Source organism: Phascolarctos cinereus, unplaced genomic scaffold, assembly GCF_003287225.1.
Source record: "Phascolarctos cinereus isolate Bilbo 61053 unplaced genomic scaffold, phaCin_HiC Scaffold_4;HRSCAF=312, whole genome shotgun sequence".
Taxonomy (NCBI): domain Eukaryota; kingdom Metazoa; phylum Chordata; class Mammalia; order Diprotodontia; family Phascolarctidae; genus Phascolarctos; species Phascolarctos cinereus.
In genome coordinates this window covers 87,716,474-87,743,990 of record NW_027555847.1, presented here as the reverse complement: position 1 = coordinate 87,743,990, position 27,517 = coordinate 87,716,474, and the positions used below count along the sequence as shown (strand labels likewise).

The 27,517-nt window shown below is 38.1% G+C and overlaps 1 protein-coding gene across 6 annotated transcripts in view; it reads left to right on the top strand.

The window, feature by feature from the left end:
- Positions 1 to 27,517, top strand: part of DAG1 (dystroglycan 1) — a 92,295-nt gene that overhangs the window by 55,258 nt on the left and 9,520 nt on the right. For all 6 annotated transcript variants that reach the window (XM_078152379.1, XM_020998943.2, XM_020998944.2 and 3 more), the window contains one exon: positions 4,612 to 5,011. In XM_078152379.1, coding sequence (XP_078008505.1) covers positions 4,727 to 5,011 — 285 coding nt within the window. In that variant the 5' untranslated portion in view covers positions 4,612 to 4,726. The remainder of the gene's footprint in view (positions 1 to 4,611; positions 5,012 to 27,517) is intronic.

Sequence of the window (27,517 nt, the reverse complement as noted above, 5' to 3'; positions counted from 1 at the left end):
TTAACACAGTACCACAGGTCTACAGTGGGATTTGACTAAGGCAGAGTACAGTGATACTATCACCTTCCTTGGAAGTAATGCTCTCAGTTCAGTCCAATATCTCATTATCTTCTTTGACTGCCACATTACACCAACAGTTCTTCAAGCTTGCAGTAGACTAAAATCCCAGATCTTTTTCAGTCACATTGGTATCTAATTATGCCTCCTGTGTTTTATATTTTTTATGTTTGTGAAGTTGATTTTTTGAGCCCAAATGTATCCTTACTGAATTTCATCTTACTAGATTCCGCTTAATGTTGTGTAAGCCTTTCAAGACTTTTTTAGATCCTTGCTGTTATTCACTGTTATCTCTCTCTCTTTCAGCCTTGTGTGATCTGCAGATTTGATTAGCAGGCTTTCGCCTTTGTCCAAGTTATTCCTAAAATTGTTAAACAGTACAAGCTCAAACACACATCCGGTGGATGTTACTCCCAAAGTGTTCCTGCCAAGTTTATACTGAGCTATCATTGGCTACTCTTTGAGTCTGTGCATTCAAACAGATCTGAATCTAATTATACTGTTACATATTTCTCATCTCTTCATCTTTTCCATAAGAATAGTATGAGATAGTTTATCAATTTTTGCTAAAATCTAAGTAAGCTATAGTTACATTATTCCCCTGATTGTGTCCAAAAAACGAAATAAGGCTAATCTGACAACTTGTTCTTAATGAAGTCATGCTGACTCTTTGTAATCACTGTTTTCCTTTTCTACATGTTACTAACCATCTTTTTAATGATACACTCTAATGCCTTCCCAGTAATCAAAGTAACACTCACTGGCCTATAGTTTGCAGACTCTGTCCTTTAAAAAAATAAAAAGATAATATTTGCCCTTCTTCAAATCCTGTGATACACATCCCATTCTCCATGATCTTTCAGTGGTCACAGAATAGTTTAAGCAATCACATTTGCTAGTTCTTTCATTGTCTGAGGATGTAGTTCATCTGGGCCAGGTATAGCTCTCTTTACTTATCTTTTGAATCAGCTGTTAGCTGTTTTGCATTTCCAATGCAAAGTTCATTTTTCTTGGCATGGAAAACAAGCCAAATAAGAAATGAACCCTGCTCTTCTCTCTTGTCAGTTGTCATTGCCTTATCCATTGAAAACAGCAGTCCCAGCCCTTATTTAATTAGCTTTCTTGCCCAAATAATAGCTTTAAAAACTAATTTCTTTTTTCTTTAGCTCTCCTTGGCAACCTCTGCTTATTCTGAGATTTAGCAGCTTTGATATTATTTGTGCCATTTAAAAAATCCTGTTACTTGTTCTTACTTCCATCTTCTGTCATATCTTTTTAAAATCTAATTTGATTGGTGAGTTCCTTGACCATCTACACTGTTCTTTTTATTTATATTCATTTTTAGTTTTCAGCATTCACTTCCATAAGCTTTTGAGTTGTAAACTTTCTCCCCCTCCCTCCCCAAGATGGCATGCAATCTGATATAGGCTATACAGATACATTCCTATTAAACATATTTTCACATTAGTCATGTTGTAAGGAAGAATTAGAACTAATAGGAGAAACCACAAGAAAGAGGAAACAAAACAGAAAAAAAAATGCAAATAGTATGCTTCAATCTGCATTCAAACTCCATAGTTCTTTCTCTGAATGTGTATAGCATTTTCCATCATGAGACTTTTGGAGATGTCTTAGATCCTTGCATTGCTGAGAAGGACCAGGTCTATTAATGTTAGTCATCGCACAACATGGCTGTTCCTGTGTATAATGTTCTCCTGGTTCTGCTCACTTCATTCAGCATCAGTCCATAAAAGTCTATCCAGATGTTTTTGAAGTCTGCCTGCTCATCATTTCTTATAGCACAATAGTATTCCATCACATTCATATACCGCAACTTGTTCAACCATTCCCCAATTGATGAGCATCCCCTCCATTTCCAATTCTTTGCCACCACAGAAAGAGCTGCTATCAGTATTTTTTACATGTGGGTCCTTTTCCCATTTGTATGATCTCTGTGGGATACAGCCCTAGAAGTGCTATTGCTGGGTCAAAGGGTATGCATATTTTATAGCCCTTTGGGCATCGTTCCAGATTGCTCTCCAAAATGGCTGGATTAATTCACAACTTCACCAACAATGCATTAGTGTTCCAATCTTCCCACATCTTTTCCAACATTTATCATTTTCCTGTTTTGTCATATTAGCCAACCTGATAGATATGATGTGGTATCTCAAAGTTGTTACACTATTCTTTTTGTAACTCTTTTTTACTCCTCAGAGTTGTTTCCATTTGTGCCTTTAGAAATTCATTCTTCAGTTTCCTGGTTGTCCTGGGCTGACTTCTCCTGTAGAATTTTAGTCAAATAATTATTCCTTATTCTCCTTGTGAAGCCTTTGAAATCTCCTTCCTTCATATCTAGAATTCAGTAATACTGTGCCCAACTTTATCTTTCAAGATTCATCATTAGAGATTTATAATGTTTTTAAATGTTGGGGTTATTTATATTATTATGATCATTATCAATATTATTGTCTTTTACATTACCGTGGTCATTGTGTAAATTATTTTCTTTGCTTTTCCTTATTTTCTCTATATCAGGCCACTTAAATCTTCCCAAAATTCTTTGAATTCTTCATATTTGTCATCTTATATGCAACATAATATTCTTTACATTCATTTGTGTGTATCACGATTAGCTATTTTACAGCGGGACCATATTTCTTTATTTTTTTTAAACTACTGCTCACAGTGTTGATACAAATCACACTGCCACCATTTGAATTTTCCTGCATAATTTCAAATTATTTTTCAGGATGGTTAATCCACTCATAATTTCTTCAACATTGCATCCATTAGTGTGTGACTGTTTTCCTATATCCCCTCCAACTTTTATAATTTTTCATTTTTTGTTATCTTTGCCCCTGTGGTATGAGGGGAAACAGGGCTGTAGAAGTTCACATTTTTCTTAGTTACTTGGAGTAATCTTTCTTGGTTATTGATAGTTTCATTTCTTCTTTTGAAAACTGCTAATTCAAATTCTTTGACCATTCATCATTTGGTGAGTGATCCTACTCAATTTCCTTTGTGGCACACTGTATGTGGTGTAAGGTTACCATTGTTTCCTTGCTGTGTCTCAAGGATAATAAACCTTTGATAGAATTGCCTTCTTCAGGTACTTTTAGAGGCTCTAGGTCTTACTTCTGGGGCAGACAATGTTGATCTTCAATAATAGTCTTCAGGGTGTTTCATCTCATACCCATCAGATTGACCAAGTTGGAGGGGAAAAAAAAGGAAAATGATAAATGCTTGAAGGGACTGTGGGAAAACAGGTGTATTAATGCACAATTGTAGCTGTGAACTGGTCTAGCCATTCTGGAAAGTAGTTTGGAACTATGCTCAAAACGCAAGCTGTGCATACCCAGTGATACTACCATTAGATCGTTACCATAAAGAGATTAAAGAAAGAGGAAAAAGACCCATATGTACAAAAATATTTATAGCAGCTCTTTTTTTGTGGTGGTAAAGAATTAGAAACTGAGGGAGATGCCCATCAATTGGGGAATGGCTGAACAGGTTATGGTATAATATATGTGATGGAATACTGTTGTGCTCTAAGAAATGATGGTGGGGATGATTTCAGAGAAACCTGGGAAACTTGTATGAACTGATGCAGAGTGAGGTGAACTAGGAGAACAATTTATATAACCACAATATTATAGCTTATACATTTCAGTCACATTACTATGGAGAATACAAAGGCAAGGTTTCTGTCCTCAGAGTTTATTACTTAATAGCTTATACATTTTGGTCACACAACTATGGAGAATACAAAGACAAGTTAGTCACAATATTGTTAAGTCAAATAACTTTGTAAGACTAGGAAACTCTGAAAACTTGTTCATAATTCTGCTACCAAGATCTTAACCTACAGAAGTTCTTCATTCATGGCTAGTTACATGTTTACTACAATGACTGTTGGATTTGTACTGTTGTACCCCTTGGGAGAGGATTTTTAAAAATTTTTTCTCTTGATGATTGCTTTGGCTCAGTTCCCACTGGCCCAGTGAACCTTTAGAAGTAGTAAGGGCTTGGGAAAATCAATTAGAGGACTCATATTCTCTTTGTTGTCAAAGTGGAAATAAAATCATTCTGCTTTGTTGTAAATTTGGAAATTCTCCTCTCTAGTCCTCCTTTTGATATCTCATCTTGGTGGTGTGGTAACTAACTGGATTCTCAAAGGCTTTACCAGTGGAAGCCCAAGCTCAGACAAATCTTAGCAAATTGCAAAGATTTAGAACATGGGATTGTCATGAGATAACTAATCAAGCTAAATTCAGAGAGGTTTATCAGCACCAGGGGATACATTTTATGGTTACAGAAACTCAAAGAATATTTTATGGTATGGCAGGATTACTATTTGCATTAGTTAAGAGTAGTACTAACTGATGAAATCAAGGATATGTGGAAATTAATCTAAGTAAGATTGTAAATGCAAGCTCAATGAATGGAATGATGAGTACTTATGTAGTCATGAGGTAATGGCAGCCTTCTCGCTTATGTGAGAAAAAAATCTGTAATCTGATGTTGATCAAAATTTCTTTTTTTTCCTTTCAGTTTCTGAAGACCTGCTGGGATGGAACAGGTGTGCCAAAGCTGAGATAATAGAATCCACTCGACGCCATTGGCCAGTGTCCTGCAATTTTTGGCTTTAATATAATTGGAAACTGTAATGAGTATGACTGTTGGATTTGTACTACTGTCCCCTCTTTGGGGGAGGACCTTTTTTATTCTTCTAATGATTGCTTCAGCTCAGTCCCACTGGCCCAGTGAACCCTCTGAAGTAGTAAGGGACTGGGAAAATCAGTTAGAAGCATCAATGCATTCAGTGCTTTCTGATCTTCGAGAGACTATCCCAGCTGTTGTGGGCATTCCAGATGGCATAGCTGTGGTAGGTCGCTCATTTCGACTTGCCATTCCAACAGATTTAATCGCTTCCAATGGAGAAATAATTAAGGTGAGATTGAATTTATGTGGTAAAAATGAGCAAGATTTTCTGACACTCCTTTCATTTTTATGTCTTTGATCTAGCAGCTTTTAAATGCCCTTCTGATTACTATAAAACTTCAAAGTCAGAGGTTCTCAGAGTATGGTCTGATAACCCCTGGTTATCCTGAAGACCCTTATGGGGTTCCACAAGGTCAAAACTGTTTTCATAATAATAGTAAGATGTTATTTGCCTGTTAAAATATTCCTTCTTTTTCCAACTACATATCTATTTAAGGCCAGATTTTCTTTATATTCTTTATCCAAAATGACCATCCCCACAGATTGAATGCAGAAGCAGAAATGAGAATTCAACTGTTTTCTATTAACCCAGGGATTAAATAGATTGGCAGAAATATGTAAAACAATGTCACTCTTCTCACTAAGTTATTTTTGTTTTGGAGAATATAGCTATTTTCATAAAATGTTATTTATGTTAACATGTAGTGGGTTTATTATTATTTTTAAATGAATTACTAAATATTTAAGTTTTTTTATTCTTAATTTTTATTATGGTAAATATCCATAGATATAAGCCACATTAACAAAGGCTCTTTGGATTCCTCAGTAATTTTTAAGAGTGTGAAGGAGTCCTGAGAACAGAAGTTGGAGAACTGCTGTGCTTTAATGCAAAAAAAAAAAAAAGATAATGTAATAACATTTTAAGGAGAGGGAGTTCTTGTAAATATCATTAGGAATCACTGACTCCTTTTTTATTTTTAGCTTATCAAAATCTGGAAAATCTGGTTTGTTACATCTGTTTTATTGAAGATGATTCTCTCATGGAAAGAATTTTGCATGTTTTGAGCTTTGAATCCAGGGTTTGTAGAGAGTGGTTAGTTAGGGTCTTTCACCCTCATTTTCTTCTTTTTCATTTCGATGATAAAGAACCAGTGAATTTGCTTATCATAGATTTAGAGCTGGAGGGACCCTTAGCGATCATCTATTCCACAGGTGTCAAACTTTAGCCTACAACACTCCTGAGTGCAGCTGAACTAGATTAAAACGTAATTGGGAAATATTTAACAAAATAAATAAAACTACAGCAAAGCACAGATAATATTAATATGTTTTTCTAAGTCAGTATGTGGCCTGCAGGGATCCTTGTGCACAATTTAGTGACTTCCATATGTATTTGAGTCTGAAACCACTGATCTTCACCTCCTTCATTTTACCAATTAGGAAACTGATCTAGAGAGGGAGGGGAAGTGACTTGCCAAGATCCCACAACTAAGCAGCAGAGTCTAGATCAGAATGGCTGTAAAACACTGGCACATTCAGATAAAACGATAGGTTGACATGAGAACAGAATTTAGATTTAACATTTAAACTGCTGTAGCAGCCCTAAAAGTCCCTCTTTAAAGACAAACCAAAAGAGTTGCTTGCGAAGTTAATAAGAAAAGTATGCTGACAAGTCATACATAGCATAACTGAACCAAAATTTAGAGATGAGGACTTTCCATGGTAACATTAGTTCCTCCTGAGTAGGATTTTTCAGGACCGTAGAATTTCCTCCATGTAGCTACTCTTCGTCCAAAGAGTGGTTTATGTACATCTGGAATTATATGTGCCCCATCAGGTTACTACCTCTTCATAGCCTGAGTTTCAGGATGTGCTATAAATAGACTAAGCGTAATACTTCATTATAGTATTTGTCATTTCAGCTCTGAGTTTGGACTTCTTGGTATTTCAGGGACAGTGTTTATAATGATTGAGGTCTTTTTGGGGGGAAGAGGAAGCCCAGGTTTAGGATTTGTAATTGTGAAACAAGGTGACATGGATTTTATAGGGGGGAAATGACTATAAACTGGTACTTGCACAGCTTTCTGCCCATTCCAGTTTTGGGAGAGCTCTTAGAGGTAAAAAATTAGTCACAAAAGCTCCTTGTGAATGCTCAGATTTCTAATCTTGAATATCCTGAACAAAAGAGCAATGGAACTAGAAGGGACCTAAGGTAGTCAAATAGTTACCTGGTAGAGGGATCCTAAGCTGGCTAACCTAGATGCATATTTTAAAGCCTCTGTTAGTAGTAAGTAGCCCAAGGAACCTAATGACCCTCATTGTCATAAAAGCTCTCACTGTAATTTAAATCCATTTCTTCCTTTTCTATGAAACTGAAATCCTAAAGTTCTCATAACAGAGTTCTATAGAAGAGGCATCTTATATCCTTTGACTAAAGAAGTACCCATATACCTTTCCTTTATTTGACTGTTAGTTTGGAAGACTGAAAACTTTTGTATGCTAGGACTAGGTATATTGCAGTAGTGACTAGAGATTTAAAAGCTTAGAAAGAAGTGGAGGAGGCATGGGGATGGGGTCATCAGATTTTTTTTCCCCAAGAAATTTTTCTTTCTGAAAACGCTGATTTTGGGATTGTGAGACTTTGGTGCATGATGAATAAAATGTTCAGAGTATCTAAAGTAGCCGTTACTCTGCTAAAGTGATTTCTAAAAATCCAGGAAGACAAAGAGTTTTCTTTAAAACCACCTTTTGCCTCAGATTGGTAACTTTTCCTGAGAATACAGCAAAATCCTCAAGGGTTTTTCCCCTCAAGATTGAAATGTTGACCCTTAGCCTTTTCCCTTTTTTGCTTTCATTTTATTTTTTATGGTGAATGTTTAACACACAAGCCATTACTGGTTAGACTGCAGATTGCCTGAATGTAATATAATAACAAGATTTAAGATGTAGATCCAGAAAGCAGTTTAAAAGATCTTCCAGTCTAACCCCTTTATTTTATATACAAGGCATCTGAGGTCTAGACAGGCTAAGGGATTTTCCTAAGACCACACCAGTAGCAGAGCTAGGTTCTAACATTATTCCTCTGACTCCCAAATCCAGCATTCTTCCTGACTGAGATGAGAATAGTAATAGCACCTTTCAATACAAACAACAAAAAGACTTTGGTAGTTTGATATACTATTTCTAGTATTGTTTCTATACCTAGTTCACACCACAGTCCTCGTATCCTGTGAATTCTGAGGAAGAGTGGTTATTTGTCTGTATTTATTAGGTTTTGCTCCTGAGTTTAGGGGTATTGTACCTGGGGAATCTTTCTGATACCCCTAGTGGAGATAAAGATATTTAAGTAAGAAAGAACCATTGGTCAGAGATACAAGAAAACATAAATCTACTGATACAAAATACAAAAACCTTTGGTTGTTTATTTCAATTAGCAATGAGAAGAAATTGGGGCTATTAGAATAGAGTAAGATAAGAACGTGACATGATGAAAAAAGTGCTTTAGAGTTTGTGAATTCTGGTGGTTGGTCTGTCTGTGTTACATTGCTACCAAGAGGCTGCATTGCATGATTTAATGGAAAGAACACTGGACTCAAAGTTAGGAGATCTGTATTCATATCCCACCTCTTCCATTAACTCATTGTGTGATCTGGGCAAGGCACTTTTTGGACTTCATTTTCGTTATCTATAACATGAAGGCATTAAACTAGATGTTCATTGTAATTTTTAAAAATCCTGAATAATACCATCAAAGGTATTTAGTGGGCATGGGGGCTTTTGCTGACCACCAGCATTCTTTTCCTAGTGTATTCAATTTTTTTAGGTCCAGCAAACACTGATTGAGCACGTGTTATGTGCAGGGCACAATGCAGGCTTTGGAAATATAAAGATGAAAACAGTCCCTGTTCTCAAGTTTTTATTTAAATATTAGGGGGTGAAAAGAAGAGGTTTAGGAAAACTTAAGGCAGATGGGAGAGATGGAGGTTTAGGAGCTTGTGATCTGTGGAAGGAATTTCACAGTTCTGGTTCATAGAGTGAGATCATAGGGTTTGACCATACCTCCTTGTATGTGACTGAGGTAGAATGAAGGTGCAAGTCATAGGAATTGAGAGTGCTAGTGTGTTTGAGGGGACATTAATGTAAATATTGGAGTTTCTTAAGTATCAAGACAAGGCTTATAGTGGAGAAATAGATGTGAGCCAGATGCTGAACTGTTTGAGAAAAGAGAGGAAGGGGCCTGGAGCCTTCTGGATAACTGCAGCCAGGATCTGGATCAAATGATATCAACACTGGGGGGAACCTCAGGTGATTCTGGTGGAGGGAGAGTCTGAATGTGACAGTAATGAGCAAAGAATATGTCTACTCCTTATGGTTCTGTTTGTTGTGGGAGGGACTCAGAGTATCATCAGTGGAGTAGCCAGTATTGAAGAAGGTGTTCATGGACGCGGTGTCTTCCAGGATATCACGTTTCTGTGAGTATCAGATGGAAGGGACACCAGGTGAAAAGATCCCAAAATAGTCAGTTTATTTAATAAATAAATATTTATTAAATACCGACTATGTGCCATGTACTGTGCTAAGCACTGGAGATACAAAGAAAGTCAAAGGGTAGTCCCTGCTCACAATGACTTACAGTCTAATGGGGAGACAACCTGCAGACAACTATGTTAAAACAAACTATATATGCCGGATAAATTGTAGTCGACAGAAGGAAAGGTTTAAGAGGGATTAGTAAGATCTTCCTATAGAAGGTGGGATTTTAACTAGGATTTGAAGGAAGCCAGAAGGTGGAGGTATAAAAGAGAGCATTCCATGAATGGGTGACAGCTGGTGAAAAGGCCTCAAGTCTGGAGATGAAGTATCTTGTGTGACAGATGGCAAGGAGGTCAGTGTCACATACCTGGGTGGTAGTGGTGGTGGTGTAGTAAGGTATAAAAAGATTAGAAAGTTGGGGAGCCCCTATGAATGTCTTTGGATGCTAGATGATTTTATATTTGATCCTGGAGGTGATAGGGAGCCACTGGAGTTTATTTAACAGAAGGGTGACATGATCATACCTGTGTTTCAGGAAGATCATTTTTGCATCTGAGTGGAGGATGGACTAGAGTGGGGAGAGAAATGAGGCAGGGAGATTAATCAGAAAACTATTGTGAAGGTCAAGACATGAGGTGATGAAGGCCAGCACCAAGGTGGTGACAGTGTCAGAGAAGAGAAGGGGGTGCATATTAGAGATGTTATGAAGGTAGAATTGATAGGACTTGGTAACTAATTGGATATGGGTGATGAGAGTGAAGAGTCAAGGATGATACTCGTGTTGTGAGCTTGGGTGACTAGGAGGGTCATGGTACCTTTGACAGTCATAGAACAATTAGGAAGAGGGGAAAGGTGAGTTCAGTTTTGGACATGTTGAGTTTTCTTTTGAGATGTCTAATAGGTTGAAAATGTGAGTCTGGAGGTCAGCAGAGAGGTTTTGGGGCTAGGTAAGTGTATTTGAGATCATCAGTAAAGAGATATTGGATTCCAGGGGAGCTAATGAGATCACAAAATGAAATAGCCTAGAGGGAGTAGAAGGTCTACAACAGAGACCCGTGGAAACACCCACAATTAGGGCATGACTTGGATGAAGATCCAACAAAGCAGACTGAGAAGTTGTCAGAGGTAGGAGGAGAACTAGGAGAAAGTAGTGTCAGCAAAACCTGGAGAAAAGAGAATTGAGAAGAAGAAGGTGATTGACAGTGTCAAAGGCTGCATGCAGAGAGATCAAAAAAGGAAGAGAAGTGAGAAAAGGCCTTTTAGATTTAGCAATTAAGAGAGAGTTAGTAAGGTAACAGTTTCAATTGAATGATAAGGTTAGGAGTCAGGCTGTAGAAGAGGTTTAAGAGAGTAAGAGGAAAGGAGTTGGAGGCATCTATCATAGATGGCCTTCTCTGGGAGTTTAGCCACAAAAGGGAAGAGAGATAAGGGGTGATATTGGGAGTGGATAGATCAAGTGAAAGTCTTTTTGAGCTTGGAGGAGACATAGGCATGTTTGTAGACAGTAGAGAAGCAGCCAGTAAACAAACAGAGAGTGAAGATAAGTGAGGATGATAGAGAAGACAGACTGGTCCCAGAAGATGGGATGGAATGGCATCACTTGTGCTCGTAGAGCAGTTTACTTTGGAAAGAAGACTGTATCTTATTAAAGGAGTGAAGACCGAGATAGTGGCGAAAGACATCTGGGAGATGTGTGTTAAGGAAGAGAGGAGAAAAGGAAGCATATGGCAAATGGCCTCAATTTTTTTTTTTAGTAAAATATGAGGCAAAGTTCTCAGCTTAGAGGGTGAGGAAAAGATGGAGCTATAGGAGGTTTGAGGAGAGATGAAAAAGTTTGGAAAAGCCCTCATGGTAAATGGTATAGTGAGTCAACTGGAGAGGTGTAAAAGGAATGCTTAGATCAATGAGGGCTCAGCTGTGATTATGTAACGTAAATTTAGCGTGAATTCAGTTAGTACAGTCTCATATTTTTGCTCCAGCTTCATTTTGCATAGGAGCAAAGGCAGTAGATAGTGGGGGAGATCAAAGGTTGAGAACAAGTGAAGTTTATAATAAAATGGGTTCCTGAGGATGCAGTGGAAGGAGAATGCAGAGCCAAGATGATTTGAGAGAAGTAGAAAGAGGATGTTCTTCTTGGAAGTCCAAGAGTTTGAGTCATAGGGATTAGAAGAGGAGATGGTGGAAGTTTGTTGGCCATAGGATGGGAAATGGTGGTGAAAATGATTCAGTTAGAGGTTCTTACACTCAAGAGTCCTCTGAGGATCTTTCTTTGCCCTTTTTATTACAGTGAGGTAAATTATACCAAAATTAATGAATTAATGCAAATGATTGAAAAATTTAATTAACCCTCCCCCCCACTTTCTATTAGACTTTTTTCTTTAGCAAATGTTAAAAAAAATTATCATCTCTTTGTATTAACACCAAAGCGAGCTAGGAGTCAGAGAAGCTAGTTAATGGCACCTTCCTTCTCCCTTAGTCATCCATGGCTTGAGTTCTGATTTCTCAGCTTGGTGTAATTATCAGAGATCTCATCTTTAGTTTTCAGTTCATCAAATGTAAAGTGCTGCCTCTGTGTAAAGCACTATAGTAAGGGATTGGAATTTAAGGACAAAGGAAGCAGTCTCTCCCTTCAAGGAGCCTTACATTCTTTTGGGGGTAAAGAACATAACCACAGATGAATAAAGACAAGATAATTTGAAGAAGGAGAGAGCACCTACAATTTGGTTGAAGAAAGGAGAAGATCAGGAAAGGCCTAATGTAGCTGACACGTGAACTGAGCCTTGAAATAAGCCTGAGGAGGCTGTGTAGGCAGTGCATTCTAGGCATGGGATAACTTATGTATATGCATACAGTTGGAGAAACATATTGAAAGTTTGAAGTTTTTTCCTCTAAAGGTGTGTTTGTTTTATTTTTATTTATTTATTTGTTGGTGAGGTCAATGGGGTTAAGTGACTTGCCCAGAGTCACACAGCTAGTGTCTGAGGCCGGATTTGAACTCAGGTCCTCCTAACTCCAGGGCCGGTACTCTATCCACAGCGTCACCTAGCTGCCCCTTAAAGGTGCACTTAAAACATTGGGAGAAATAAGGTTTTTAGTGTTTGATATTGCTTTTGGGGTGCAGGAGAGGTACCTAGAGAGAGGAAGGGGCTATACCAATTGCTGAGCCCATGTCTTCTGACTCCAAATCTAAGTTTCATTCTATTATACAGTTCAAAACAAGCTTAACCCACTATATAATATTAAGCATTGTCAGACATACAGGTATTTCTAAAAGGAGCATGCATCATCAAGATAAGTTGCCTTTGAAGCCCTACCTCCTTGTTACTAGAACTCGGACTTCACTGTCAGTTTGCTCAGCTGGTTGCCTCTGCAACTTAGTCAAGTGTGATTGAACTGACATTTAGATGGTGGAGATGGTTCTTAGCATCCTGGCCCTTTTAGACTCATTACATAACTTAAGGTAATTTACTTCCACAGCTTCGCTAGACACTTGGGCAGTAGGTCACCTTGACTGCCACAGGGTTCATTCAGTAGCTAAGTCATCAAGTAGCTGAATTTAAATGGGTTAGTGGTATTTGATATAAACCTGCCCGAAGGGAAGCATTACTCACTAAAACAACAAGAGATTTCTTTTGAAAAGTCCCATGTGCATTATATTTACAATATCTGATGGAAAGGCTTTTATTTAACTGGTTTATTCATGTAGATATTAAGGAGATTTCATTGTACAAACAGGATTTGTAGAGATTTGATCTATAGAAAGCTGAATACTTGTTAGGCAGTAAGGTAAATTAGTAAAAGTGGGGGTTTGTGTACATAGCAAGGGGCAGTCTTTTCACTGGGGGGATAACTGGGATCAAGCTGGGGATATGGGGAACATTTGACAGAAATGGATCTACCAAAGACTATTTTCTGCAGGAACTCTGGGCCCCAAACAGAGGACCTGGAAGAAGGTCCAGTTGGACATTGTTTCCTTGTTTTATAGGCTATTCTATTTCTAAATTCAAATTACAGTTACAAGATGTACAGACTGCCAACCCTGGGTTACTTCAATGTGAATTTCTTAAGTATAAGTTATAATACAACTACTAGAAGTTAAGCTTGTTTTGAACTGTATAATAGAATGAAACTTAGATTTGGAGTCAGAAGACATGGGCTCAGCAATTGGTATAGCCCCTTCCTCTCTCTAGGCCTTAATTTCTTTGTCAGTAAAAGAGGGGGAAAGGTTGGATTGGATGATCTTTACACTTCCTTCAGGCTTAAAATCATAAGATCTAGATTTAAAGTTGTGATCAACAGTTTCCATCAGATAAATTAAATTCAACAGACATTTGCTAAGTACTTACTATTTGTGAGCTGTATACTAGATGCCAAGTTGGTGTAAAAATGATGCAGTCCCTGCCTTTAAAAAATTAGTATTCTGGAGGAGCTTAGATGGGCATGTGGCACCTTGAACATAAACATGTCATTAAGCTGGGAATAATAGAGACAAAGGAGGTATCTGGGCCAAGCGCTCTAGAAGTATTTGAGGAAGAGGGCACTTTTGACTAAGACTACACAGAAGAGAGATAGTATAGTGGCCAGGGACTTTGCTTGGAGTCACCCAGACCTTTATTCATATATCAGTTTGAACACTTATTAGCTCTTTGACTGTCAGCAAATAATTTATTCTCTCAGTTTCTAGTAGGGTAAATGGAAAGAACATTGGTTCCAGAGTCCAAGGAACTAGGTTCAAATCCCCCCTCTGATGCTGATTATTCTGTGACCATTCTGGTCCTTATTATCTTCATCTGTAAAATAAGGGGGTGATGTGCTCGAAGTCTTTTTCACATCCTGGGCCAGAACCAGTGCTCATCTATAAAATGAGGCTGATAATAACACTGATCATACGAGATCATTATGAGGTACTACTGCTGTGTACTCTACTGTGGGAGTAATCTGTAGCAGAATTATTAAACAGATATTGCAGGTTTGTAAAATTTTGTTTAATTAGTGCTTTTAATTTTTTGAAGTACTTCCATGTGCATTTCTTATTTTTAATAATACTTTAGTTTTTCCAATTACATGTAAAGACAATTTTAAACATTCATTTTTAATATAATTTTGAGTTGCAAATTTTTTCCCTCTCTCTTTATCCTCCCCCCTCTCCAAGACAGTAAGCAGTTAGATATAGGTTGTATGTGTGCAATCATCTCATTTTATTCTTAACCTGTGAGAAAAGTAGGACAGGCCTTTATCATATCCCTACTGTACACAAAATAAATGTCTTTACCTTAATCTTTATAAAGTCATACAACTTTCCAAGTTAGTGGCAGAGCCAGGACTTGAAACTTAAAGGGAGCCCATATATACTCGAGATTTTAACTTAATTAATATCTATATACTGAGTCAAATTATGTTCTAATATGTTGCTACTCTATATAATTTTGCATTTATTAGTATGCTGCTTTGTACTTGTAATTAATAACTTTGTTCCCAAGCCATTTCATATGTTTATTTTGTGTTCTTTCTTTTAGATTATAATCTCAGGAGGTTAGAAAAGATGGACCTGGCCTCAGACATTGACACTTACTAGCTGTGTGACCCTGGCCAAGTCACTTAACCCTGATTGCTCCACCAAAAAAAAAAAAAAAAAAGAAAGAGGGGAAGATACTTCAACTCCTCTAAGAAGGCCTATTGACAGGTAGATAAAGGCTTGTAGGTCTTAGAGCTTATCTAGTCTAACCTCTTAAAAGGGGAAAACAGAGTTCCAAAAAGGTGGAGTAACCTGTTCAAGGTCACTAATGGTAGGGCAAGAAACCAGAATTTCTTTCCATTACACCACTGACATTTTGAGCCCCCCATATTTATCTTTCTGAAAATAGAGCTTTGTTTAAATGGTGGTAGAAAAACTCCCAAAGGAGTGACTGTCACAGAGGAAAATAAATGTTTGCTTCTGGAGCCTTGGTTAAGGACTATCTCACCTGGAAAATGTTGTTGAGAATATTGAAGGCCTGAAGATTTTGGTGAACGTATTTGTGCAGCTTTTGGAAGACTCTCAGGGCAAATTGGTCTTTGTTTTAATCCCACAAAATAATTCACTTTTTGGTGTCCTGCTCCTGGAGAAAACTTTAGCCATTCTTTTAGGACCAGAACTTCAGGTATCTGTCTTGGGTAAAGCTTGAGAGTATATGCTTTTCATTTCTTTCTTCCTTGTCAGAGGGTTCTGTCTGGAAACAGGAGGCATTTCCCTTCATAAAAGCTGTTTGTCAGGACTTTGCCTGCCCATGCAATAAGCGCCCTTGGTGGGGCTGAGAGCAGCCTTCGGGCTGGGATCTTGGCCAGTTTCACAGGCGCACAGATTGTTCTAGTGAGAACAATGAGGATCCTTTTCAGTCTTGCAGCAGAAGCAAATGAAAGGAACATTTCTTTTGCCGCTCAGGGAGTTTTATAGTGCCTTCCCTCTAAGTGAAATGAACTGTAGTTTCCTCCTGCCTTGAGTGGGTATCCCTTTGGATTCTGAATAGATCCCTTGTCAACATAAGCACATCTGGAAACGAGTTTGAAATGGAAGGCATCTCCTTGTGGGCGGTGGTTTGTCAGAATGGCATTTGCTTAGGTTCAGCTGTTCCAAAACTTAAAGTTTGGCTTATAAAAAATAGTTTTATGCTGATTGTCCTGTATGTGCAATTGTCTTCTGATTTTGGCACAAAAAGAGAAGTAAACTATAGTTTGACAGTTAATGGATATGACACTTTATGAATGTAATTTGATGGTGAGAATTAAGTTAAAATTGGATACGATTCTTAGTAGTGTAAATGTCAGTATACTTGATTGGATAGATCATAACTTTGACCCATTCTATAGTTCTGGTTTTGTTTTGTTTTTTAGCTTTTATTTGGTATTTTATTTTCTCCCAGTTATATGTAAAAACAATTTCTAATATTCGTTTTTAAAACTTTTGAGTTCCAAATTCTCTCCCTTCTTCCCTCCTTACCCCACCTCATTGAGAAGGCAAGCATTAGATGTAGGTTATACATGTGTAGTCATAGCAGTTGTTTTTATTAACTAATTTTTTTTTAAAGGCTAGACAATGAGGTTAAGTGACTTGCCCAGGGTCACACAGCTAATAAGTGTTATGTGTCTGAGGCCAAATTTGAACTCAGGTCCTCCTGAATCCAGGGCTGGTGCTGTTATCTACTGCACCACCTAGCTGCCCCTGCAGTTCTGTTTTTATTGATAAATGTGCCTATTATACAGAAATCTAAACTGCTTAATAATTAAGCTTCTTCCTGTATAAACAACTGTAGTCATCTTGGTCCCATTTTTTGTTCATATACACAGTAGAGGGATGTAGTTCATCAATAAATACAATATTTTCCGTATTTATGCATCTAAGCAACTCTGTCATCTTCTTCCCCTCCAGCCCTTCCTTCTCTGGATTTATAATATCTCAGACCAGTTAAACCAAGGTTGTTTTTTATTTGTGACTCTTGACACAAGTTTAGTAATAGACCAGAACTTGGGAAATGTATTTTGTTATAATCTTGACTCTAGAAGACTGATGCTGAAATATTCCTCTCTACTCTGTACAGATGTGATGAACTATAGGCATTTAATGAAGCAAATACTGTTAGACCTGGTCAATGTGTTGATTTGATTTTTGCTTAACTTGTACTATTTTATTAAAAAGAGGGTTGGATGGGAAGGATGTTATTAGAAAATGATAGCAAAGTAAAAAAAAAAGATAATTAAAACATTTTTTAAAAGGCAGGTTGGACTAGAGTAGATCCTAGAGATTGCTTTATTAGCCACTGTGGCTGTTGCTAAAAGATTCCTTGGGCAATTCTTGGTCCCACATCTCACATCCACAATTTGCAGGGAAAGGCTTCTATATTGAACTGCTGGGACCTTTTCTTCTGGACTAAAGAGTTTATTCCAAGTCTCAGATGCCCCATTTTCCTTTTGTGGATAAGTCCATAGAGTAGGGAACTTAAACACTACCCAGGGTCACATATATTAAAGAATTAGGATTAAAAGCTCTTCTGAAGTTTCAGGTCTATTGCTAGGCAATTAAAGGAAATTGGCTGAGCCATTGGGAAAGTTGACCCTTTTATAGCTAGAGATAATCACTAAAGGAAAGTGAATGAACAGTCTGGAATAATTAAGCAGAATATAAGAGATGGGGCAGATTTACATAGGGCCTTGGAAACTCAGAGAAACAATGTTAAATCCTACATAAATGTCCTAGTTAGGGCCTCCTTAGGAAGCAGAATAGTAAAGAAGAGATGATAGATAGGTAAAACATTTATTGAGGCTTATTGTGTGCCAGGCACTATGCTGACTAAGTGTTATGGATACAAATGCAAGTTTATCGTTGGAAAAAACTGCACATAAAGGGTTTTTTTGGAAGGGGGATATGTGTTGGGAGACGGGTGTTTTCAGCAATAGTTAGGTTAGGACCTAGAAATAGATTATATGGTAAATGCTCAGGAATTTCTCTGTAGAGATTTTAGGAAAGGGATCCACTTCTGTGCACCATTGCCTGCAGCATTCTGGAGATAGTAAGAGCAAGGAACATGAAAGAACACTTACTGATTGGGAGTCAGGGGATGACCGTTGCTTAATAGCTCTGGAACCTTGGCCAGTCACTTAACTCCCTGGGTCTCATTGTTGACCTCTGTACAGTTAAGCAGTTGGACTAGCTGGCCTCTGATCTATGACACTGTCACATGTGCCATGTAGCTAATGTGGATGATGGGAAACACAGAAGTGCCTCAGAATTACCAGAGCAGATGAAATGTACTGTTTGTACTACTATTTGCTTAAATTTCTCGACCTTAACTTTCAGATTGTTGTGTATAAATCCTTACTAAATAAAACTTCTTGCTTACACGTTGCATTTTATAGTTTGCTGGCTCTGCTGAGCTACAAAGACATACTGACACATTTTTGGAACTGTTGCTTTGTAGCTTGTCACTAGGCCTCCTAGCCATCACCCAAATCCAAATAAATGAAAACCTGATTCTAAATTCTCAATCTAGTCATTGTTCATCATCACTCCCACCCATCCACCCACATACAACCACATCCTTACCTTGCAGTCCTCTTTGGCAGGAGTGAAGAGAAAATATAGCATGCTATTAGAGAAGAAAGAAGAGCAAAGACAATTGGCAGATTTTTTTTGGGGGGGTGGATGTTAATTATTGATGAAACAAGGTGTTCCAGAGTTTGGAAAAAGGGATGAGATTGAATTAAAAGGGCGGATATTGGAGTAACTTTGGAAAAGAGAAAGTCACCTATTTCTATGAGAATGAGAAAGGTTGAATCTAGAGATGATTTTGAGATCTAGAGCAGTGGCTGCCAAACTTAATTGATTATGCACCCATCAGTAAACATTTTTGTGTATGTACCCCCAATCTATGTATGTTTATTTATAATGATATATGTGTTTTACTGCATCATGTATGCTATAAAACAAAATATAAAAATAAACAGATAAAAAACTTAATGTCAAAAAACCTTTTGCTTTGAATAAAATTATCAGTGTTTTAGTGAGACCAATACAATAAACATTTTTGAAATATCTTGCTATAATGCTTTGTGATACAGCAAAAATTCTGATTTTTTTTCTTTTAAAAATTTTTTGTTCACTTTTTATTTTTTAAGTAACAAGGTGTTTTTCCTCCCATTAATCTGTTCCTCCTACCCCAGACCTAAGGAACAAATCCTTCTATATCTGCCTAGTCTAGGAAAACAAAATTTTATCTCATAGTGTATCATTTATACTCATAGTTTATTATATTGATCAGAGTGCTAAAGAGTTCTGATCATTATATATCATAGTTTATCATTATATTGATCAGAGTTCTAAAATCATTCACAAATATTTTCCTCTGATTACTGTTCTTACCTTCATCAGTTCATGAGTCTTTCTAGTTTCCTTTGAAATTGTCAGTTTCATAATTTCTTATAGTAATAGCAATATCCCATTACATGTATGTACCACAGTTTGTTTAGCCATTCTCCAATAGGACATGTCCCTTCCGTTTTGACTACTATGAAAAGAGCTGCCATATAAATGTACATATGTATCCTTTTTTTTGTGTGTGTATATATATCCTTTTCCCCTTTCTTTGATTTCTTTGGAGGTATAGGTCCAGTATTGAGTTGTATAGCTGGACTAGAGGGTAAGCATCGTTTGGTACCCTTCTGGGCATGCTTTCCAGAATGGCTGGACCAGTTGACAGCTCTATCAACAGTGCACTGTTGTGCCTGTTTTCCCGTGGCCCCTCCATTGTGTCATTTTCATCTTTCAGAAGCCTATCTTCCCGATGTCAGTTTGTTGTTTCAAATGAATCAAAATGTATTGCATTCTCATATTTTTAGCTAGTAAGTTCAAAACCACCCAAAACCTTTCATTTGGAAATTTTTTTTATCAAGTTAGAAAATTCTGTTTTCAAGTTATTTGGTGTGTAGTTGTGACAGATTTTATAGGTGACACATATTTTCTGTAAAAAATGCTTCATTTTGCTAATCACAATGGCTTCATTGTATCGTTAACTCCCATGCTAGGAGTAAGCAGTTCCAATTTACATGATTATATTAGTAAGGATGGGCTAATAAACGCCTTACAGTTGTGAAAGCATAATCAAAAGAGAGAGACAGTAATAACTGTATTGTGTAACTCCAGATATTCTGGGTTTAGGCCTTAAGTCTTTAAGAAATCAAGTAATTTATGGAATATATGTAGTATACACACACACACACACACACACACACACACACACACACACACTCTACATAGTAGATACTGTGTATCAGTAAAGTCAGAACTGTGAACTGTTGCAATCATCCTTTGGAAACAATGTGTTTGGTGCGTGGAGCACAGTAGGTGCTTATTAAATGTTTTATTATCTTTCACCAGCGACTCTCAATAAAAATAGTTTTGAAATATCGTCAATGTGCAAAGCGCTGGGAAGTTATCCTTGTATTATTGTTGGTAGGACTAGAATTTGGTTGAATTTTAATGCTAGTGTTTAAGGTAGGGTTGGTATTCTGCTATGGTTTTTCAGTGAATATTATGGGATTCTCTAAAAATGTGAAGGTTACAAGGCCCAACAAACATTGAATTCTATAGCTGATCAACAGAATTGAATTCTATAGCTCTTGCTAGAGTAGCACTGGTGCCAGTGTGGGAGGTGGGCAGAATGGAGAAGTGCTAGACTGAAAATTCACAAAGAACTTTCATTCTAGTTCTTCTGTTAATCTCCTTTGTAATTTCTGGGCAAGACACTTGACTTCCTTATGTATAGTCTATAAAAAGTCTGTTAGTACTAGTCCTGTAAAGCAGTAAGTCAAAATGCAAATAGAGGTGACACTCCTTTCCTTTTTTCTTCTCTCTTCCCCTATCCCTTTCTTTCTCCCTTTTTTTTCTTAAAACAACAACCACAACAACAACAACAACAACAAACTATTGGTATGTATTATTTTCTGTCATCTTTTAACTTGACCCCAGGCAGTGTGTATAAGATTGTCACTTGGAGCTTTCCTGGCTTAATAACATTGTTTTGGGAATTCTGTAGCCATTATTTTGCCTGTTATTTATATGACATAGTGGTGAAGCTTGTGTGCATAAAGCCTCTTATTTTCAAGAAGAAGTAAGCATACAAAAACACTTTGGACTGGGGAACTGGTTTCTGAATATAAGAAGGAGTATAATGTAATAAAAATTGATTATAAGTAATGCTAGTCTTTTAATATGGAGTATCTTGTGATAGCAAAGTGAAAACTATATGAGGAGAGGAGAGTTGAACCCTTGGAGGACTGTATAATCAGAAAGGGGCATTTGACAGACTACTAGTTCTTAACTGTGCATGTGTGTAAATTCCCATTGCAATCTAATCTCAATTAAGGAAGGAACTTCTCCTTCCCAAGTATGTACAATTCTCTCTTTCTCTCTCTCTGTCCCTCCTGGGGTGGGGGTGGGGGGCCCTTGAGCTGCCTTCACTGTGCAGATGAGGACACAGTCAAGAAAGGGAAAAAGGACTTGTTGGAGCCATAGAATTAAGACCTGTATCTACTTTTGACTGCAAGTCAGGCATTGCCCCACTAAGGTGGTGTGGGGGTGAGGAGAACCTTTATCTCAGATAAGGGGCCATTAATGTGGTCTGTTTTATAACAGCCTCAATGTCTTCATCTGTTAAAATGAGGTTGGGCAAGGTGATTTCCGAGCGCTTGAATGAATGCTAGTTTTGGAGTCAGAGGAGCAAAGTATGAATCCCAGATATGCCACTTCCTGCTTGTATGACTGGGCATTATACTCTCTGCTCCCCACTTTTCTTCTCTATAAAATGGGAGGGTTGAATTAAATGACTTTTTAATGCCCCTTCTCGCTTTAAACCTAAAATTCACTGTGGATTTTCCCCTCAAAATTAAACAGTGAATCATTTGTAGTGGAGTGGGAAAGTAGTTAATTCACCTGCCTTTAATGTTGGAATTGCTTAATGACTTTAATGCATTTTAGGCTTTACCACCTGAGGTCCTTTTCTGTCTGCCTGTGCAGTGAGAGAAAACAGACCTTTTAGGGTCTTGAAGTGATTTTAGGGCATGGAAGTTTTTGGTAGAGAAAGTGTAATGGTGCACTTTGAAGGGTTGACAGACAATGCCTTTGATATTGATCCATGAAATGCTTACTCTTGAGTTAACCATTTGTGACTGGCTTTTTTGTGTACCCACAATGGGTATAGGGGAATGAATTCCTTCAATGAAGCATATTGACTACCAGGAACTTTCAGTCTTTAGAAACTGCAGTTGTTCCAAGGTCTTCTCCAGGGTTTAAAAAAGTAGAGATACTTGTCCTCTAACTTGTGGTTTGGCCTGGTTCCTTCTGTATTGAAATTGGTTTTTAGCTCATTTCCTGTGGCCTCCCTCATTAAGACCAACTATTCATTCTACAAAGTGCTGCCCTAGGCTTGAAATTCCAGTTGTTAAGACAGCCTTAGGGCAGATACTTTCTAAGTATCTTAATTTACAAACTGTTCTTTTTGTTTATATTGAAAGGATCTTCACCTGAAACAACCCGGGTCTTCTAATCATCCACCCCCTCCGAGGCGCGGGTAGGGGGGAGGGACAACGGCGAGAACATGCTACAGATTGGTTAGATAGGGAATCTTATTTCCATTTTGTTAAGAGGAAACTGAGTCATAGAGACAAGTGATTTATTTGGTCACTTAGCAAAGTCCTAGAGGAGCCAAGGAAAGGAATTGAAGTCTTTGTCAACTCTGTTTATTGTCTCCAGATCATAAACCACAAAATTAAGTCTTAGCTAGGTGCTCATAGAGAAAAGAGATTTGATTGGGAAAGACAGGACATTGGTCAAGAATGATATTGGTGTTCTTCGGACAAGAAGAAGATAACTGTCTTTAGATAGGAGAAAGGAAGTGAATAAATGATGTTTAAGGATGAACAGAAAACGATGATTTGGCAGTCATATTTGAATATCTTTTATTTGTTGAAGAGGCCAGTGAAGAGATGGGTAACTAAATGCTAAGGCTCATGGATTAGATTTGGAATGAATGGGATAGATTTGTTCTATCCATGGCCAGCCCAAATTATCCTACCCATTACATCCTGTCTATACAGACTCAGCTAGCTGAGCATCACTTGTCACTTTCTGTGGTAGGGTCATCCCAGTTGTGCATCTAGTGAGTGATTCTCGTGGACAAGATTGACTGGATACAATATCCCTGCACTTCTGATTTGTTGAGAAAGATGCAGAACAATTGCTGTTTGGAGCCCCTGTATCTTTGAGTTATTGAATGTATCCTTATTCACTGCAGTGGATGGCCTATTATGTTATAGGAATGTGATGAATATTGGTTGACAAATCATCTGTATTGTCATTACCAACTTCAGAATCTGTGGCTCTTAGAGGTGCTGCTGTTGGAGAGATTTTTTGCTAATACCTATTGTACTACAGGTTTTAAGTTAGTAGAATATGAGCTCCTTGAGGACTAAGAGATGTTTAATTTTTTTTTTCATCCCCTGGGCCCTGAACAATTCATTGCTCTTAGGTCCTTTAAACTTTGTTGAATTGAGTTGTTTATTATGCATATTGGGGAGGGGAAGGCTTTTGGCTATTACACTTACTCTCTCCCCCAGCCCCAGAGCACTCAGGCCAGATAGGTTCAGTTCATTTGAGCCTTTTTAGAGGTTCATTTAGCGCCCTTCTGAATCATCAAATCATAGATATTGTGATGTGACATTAATACCATACATACCCCCAAACCCAAAGCTCAATTTTAGAGGTCTTATAACCTAATCTCTTCCTTCTAGAGGAGGTTCGTGCTTCCACATTCTTTAAAATGAGGGGTGGAGCCTGAAGGCCACTTGTGGCCTTTTAAGTGATTTCAGACATTGACCTCATGAATAAAGGAATACCAGAATGTGAATAAAAGGAGAGACCAAGTGTCTCTAAATACACTAGGAACTGGGAGGACATATTTCCCCTTTGCTGTGTCTGAGTTGGGCAGCTAGGTGGCCTGAAGTTGGGAAGATTCATCTTCCCGAGTTCAGATCTGGCCTTAGGTACTTAATAGCTTTGTGACCCTGGGCAAGTCACTTACCTCAGTTTCCTCATTTGTAAAATGAGCTGGAGAAGGAAATGATAAACCATCCGGTATTTCTTCCAGGAAAACCCCACATGAGGTCAAAGTCAGACATGACTCAACAACAACACTGTCTGAGTTGGAGAGAGAAAGACATGAGAACTGTAAAAGAAACTTTGGGGTATAAGGGGCAAGGTACCATGCTCCCACAATTTAAGATAACCTTTGACATCTTACAACCTTAGCAAAGAAGTGACATTGTTTTAACAAGCTTTCAAGGTTTTGCAAGCCAATGAGAAGGGCCCTAATCTTTTAATAGACCCTAAAGTTCTAGAGGGCAGAACCGGTTTTAACTAGTCCTAAGTAGGACAAAGGGCCTGGGCTTTTGAATGATGAGGGATGGGAGGGGGCATGTCAAGGGGACATGGAGTTAGGTGGATGTGTAAGATTGTAACCTGGAAAGGAACGGACCAGTCTGGGCCGGGAAGGGAGGAGTCACGGCCTTCTGATGGTATAAAGCTGTCTCTCGCTTTTGTATTGGGCGCAATCTCTTCCGAGAAGTTTGCCTGGTTCTCTCGCAAGAACTGTAAATGACTGATTCTTCACTCTCTCCAAGCTTAGTTTCATTTTTAACTAGAAGGCTTTATTTCTCTAAGGCCTTATTTCTAGCAGGAGGAACAAGTAAGAAACATTTAAAGTAATCAGTTCTCGTGAGTGGGCTTGTCTCTTATGGTTTTGTTGTTTTCACACAGCCTGTACAAGACATTTGTGATCTTGGGGCAAAATTGAAAATTGGGAGTCCTGCATGTAACTGTCCTTCAGAGGCTTTGAGCCTTCACTCGTGGCACATATAATTTGACTTATTCTGGAACTTATAAAATAGAAAATTACGTGTTCAACTACAAGTGTGAGATAGAGGCAGGTCTATTCCATGTTCATTCTGCAGCTGAACATTGCACTTGGCCTCACCCATTTGTAGAATAGGTCAACTGGACCTTTAGCTAACATTAATTTTGTCTCATCTTGAGGGTGCCATATGACAACATATTAATTGTTTACTTCTTTTTGTTTTTCTTTGAAAGCTGAAGTTTTAGTTCCTAAATTTGGGGCTGGTCCCTCAGTCTTCCAAAATTTATTATACATACACATACCAGAACCTCCTTGGAACCTCCTTATAGAACTGTTGGCTACAGAGAAGAACTCAGATTTCAAGACTGGAATTCATCTGGATTGTAGGGGAATGCAGGGAAGGAGGTTCAGGGCAGCCTTCTGTCCAGCACACTCAGTTCTTGTACAAACAGCCAGCTTAGATTGGACTGAGAGCGAGCACTGGAATAGAAAGAAGACTTCAGTGAGTTCTCATTTTCAGGCTTATCATTATAACCCTGTGAGCCATCTGATTAATCTTTCTCAGAAGCCGAGTAGAATTCCAGGATGTTAAAGCTTGATGTCCAATATCAGAAGTTAGTTTTTATCATATGACCATCTTGTAAGATTTTGCATCTTATAAAATTCACATGAGCTTTGCAAAACTAAAGAGAAATGAAGCGGTATGCTTTTATTCAGAAAAGCTCAATTATAAATTTGCATTAGATTATCGAAACCCATTTCCATCTCAGTATCTGGAGAAACATGAGTTTTAAGGGAGTAGGAAGCCCAAGATTACAAAGTCAAAATATACTATGGAGCAGTGTTATTAAAAGTTTTCTCAGAATTCAGATTTGTTTCCTTTTCTGTAAGTTCCCTGAAGGGGAGAGAGAGATGACATTTGCTTTATAGTGCGCTAAAGTTTGGTCAAGAAAGCAAGTATAAGGGGGGATGCATGCCCTCCTCTCCCTTCCCCTTCCCCTACCCCAGTGAATAGAGTGCTAGGAGTTCAAGTCTTGCCACAGACATTTTACTTGGGGCGGATCACTTCACTTCTCTGTGTCTGTTTCTCCTCTGTAAAATAAAGGGGATTGGACTGGAGGGCCTCTGAGCCAATGGTCCCTTCCAGCTCTAAACTGGGATCCTTTGATTCCCTCAACTCCATTGCTGTGATCATTGAAGGCCCAGAATATAATCACAAGGTGTTAAGGAGATGCTAAGCTAACTGTTAAAAGATGTGTGTATCCCTGATCTATTTGAGGAACAGATAACTCTAGGTCAAGGAGGGGAAAATGCCGATAGCTGAGCAAACAAATTAGCTATATCTCTGGGGTTTTTAAATAGCTAATTCTAGAATGAATTTCAGCAGATGTTAGATTTACACTGCTCATATAGCTTTGAAGAGAAGCTGCTTAACCATTAGGAGACACTGTATCTAGAGGAGAGCAGAGACAGATACAGAGATAATCACTGGAGGGAAGGAACAGCTTCAAGGACTGTGACCTCTGGAAGCAGAGAAGACAGTCAGGCCTGAATAGAACAGTGCTGAACTGGGGGGAGGACGGGACCTGTGTGAGGACCCTGAAGAACATGCTTCTAGGCTCTGAAATATCAGATATTGAGTTGCCTTGACATGCATGTATTCTACATACACATCTGCCTCATTATCATTACATTTTAAGTTGGTGCCCACTCTTTCATAGACATGGTATATATTTGTGGAGAATGCACTCCGGTTTATGAGGAGAATATTTTATAATCATTTTTGTACTATGTCATCTTAAAGGCCTTTGCTCCGAGCTAATTATGTTTACTGGCCGATTGAGTTATTGGTTATTGAGAAATACATTGATGGAGGCTCTTGAACCATATATAATAATAGTAGTAGTAGAAGGAGGAATAAGAGAAATAGAGCCTCACAGGATTACCTCTAGAATTGAAGTGCAGTCATCCTCTCTCTGGGCACTCAATCTGCAAACTCATGGTGAATATATAAGAGGTGGTATCACACAGATATTTATACATATTGACTTGGTCTCCCATCTTTAGCATCCTCACAAGAGTCTTTTTATTTCTGCCTTGTCATACCTCCACGTGATGATAGTGTTGTCTTTTGTGTGAGTGTGTATAGAGAAGAAATGGATCTTGGAGTTCCTCGGTGTAAGGATCTCCAGAGCAATGGAACTCTACCATTGTAGATGATGTTCTGCAGCCTATGGTCTTAAAGAGCAAGGTTAAATGAGAGGCTGAGCCATGCTTATGGCTAGTATATCTCAAGCTAGTGACTTGAAACCAGGTTGTCCTGACTCCAAGGTCACCTCTCCATCTACTATACCACACTGCTTCTTCCAGGTGGTATTTTTTTATTATGTTCCCTTACTTGGTTTCTAGTGGAGTATCTCAAGGGTCTGTCCTGGCCCTATATTGTTTTGAGTTATTAATTTGAAACTTAAAAATTGAAGTGGTATGCTTGAACCAACTTAGGATGGAAGAGTGGCAAGACAATTCAACAAACATTTATTAGGTGCACATTATATGATAGATACTGGAGACACAAAGATAAAAATTAAATAGCATTTGCCTTCAAGGACCTTGCAATTCTACTGGAAGATAAAACATGTACACATATAAATACAAAATGATTTTGGGAGGAGAGCATTAATAACTGGAGGATCAGGTATAGGCTGGAAAGAGTATTAATCTTGAGACTTAACTAGTCATTCTAAAAGGCAGTCTGGTAGAATAAA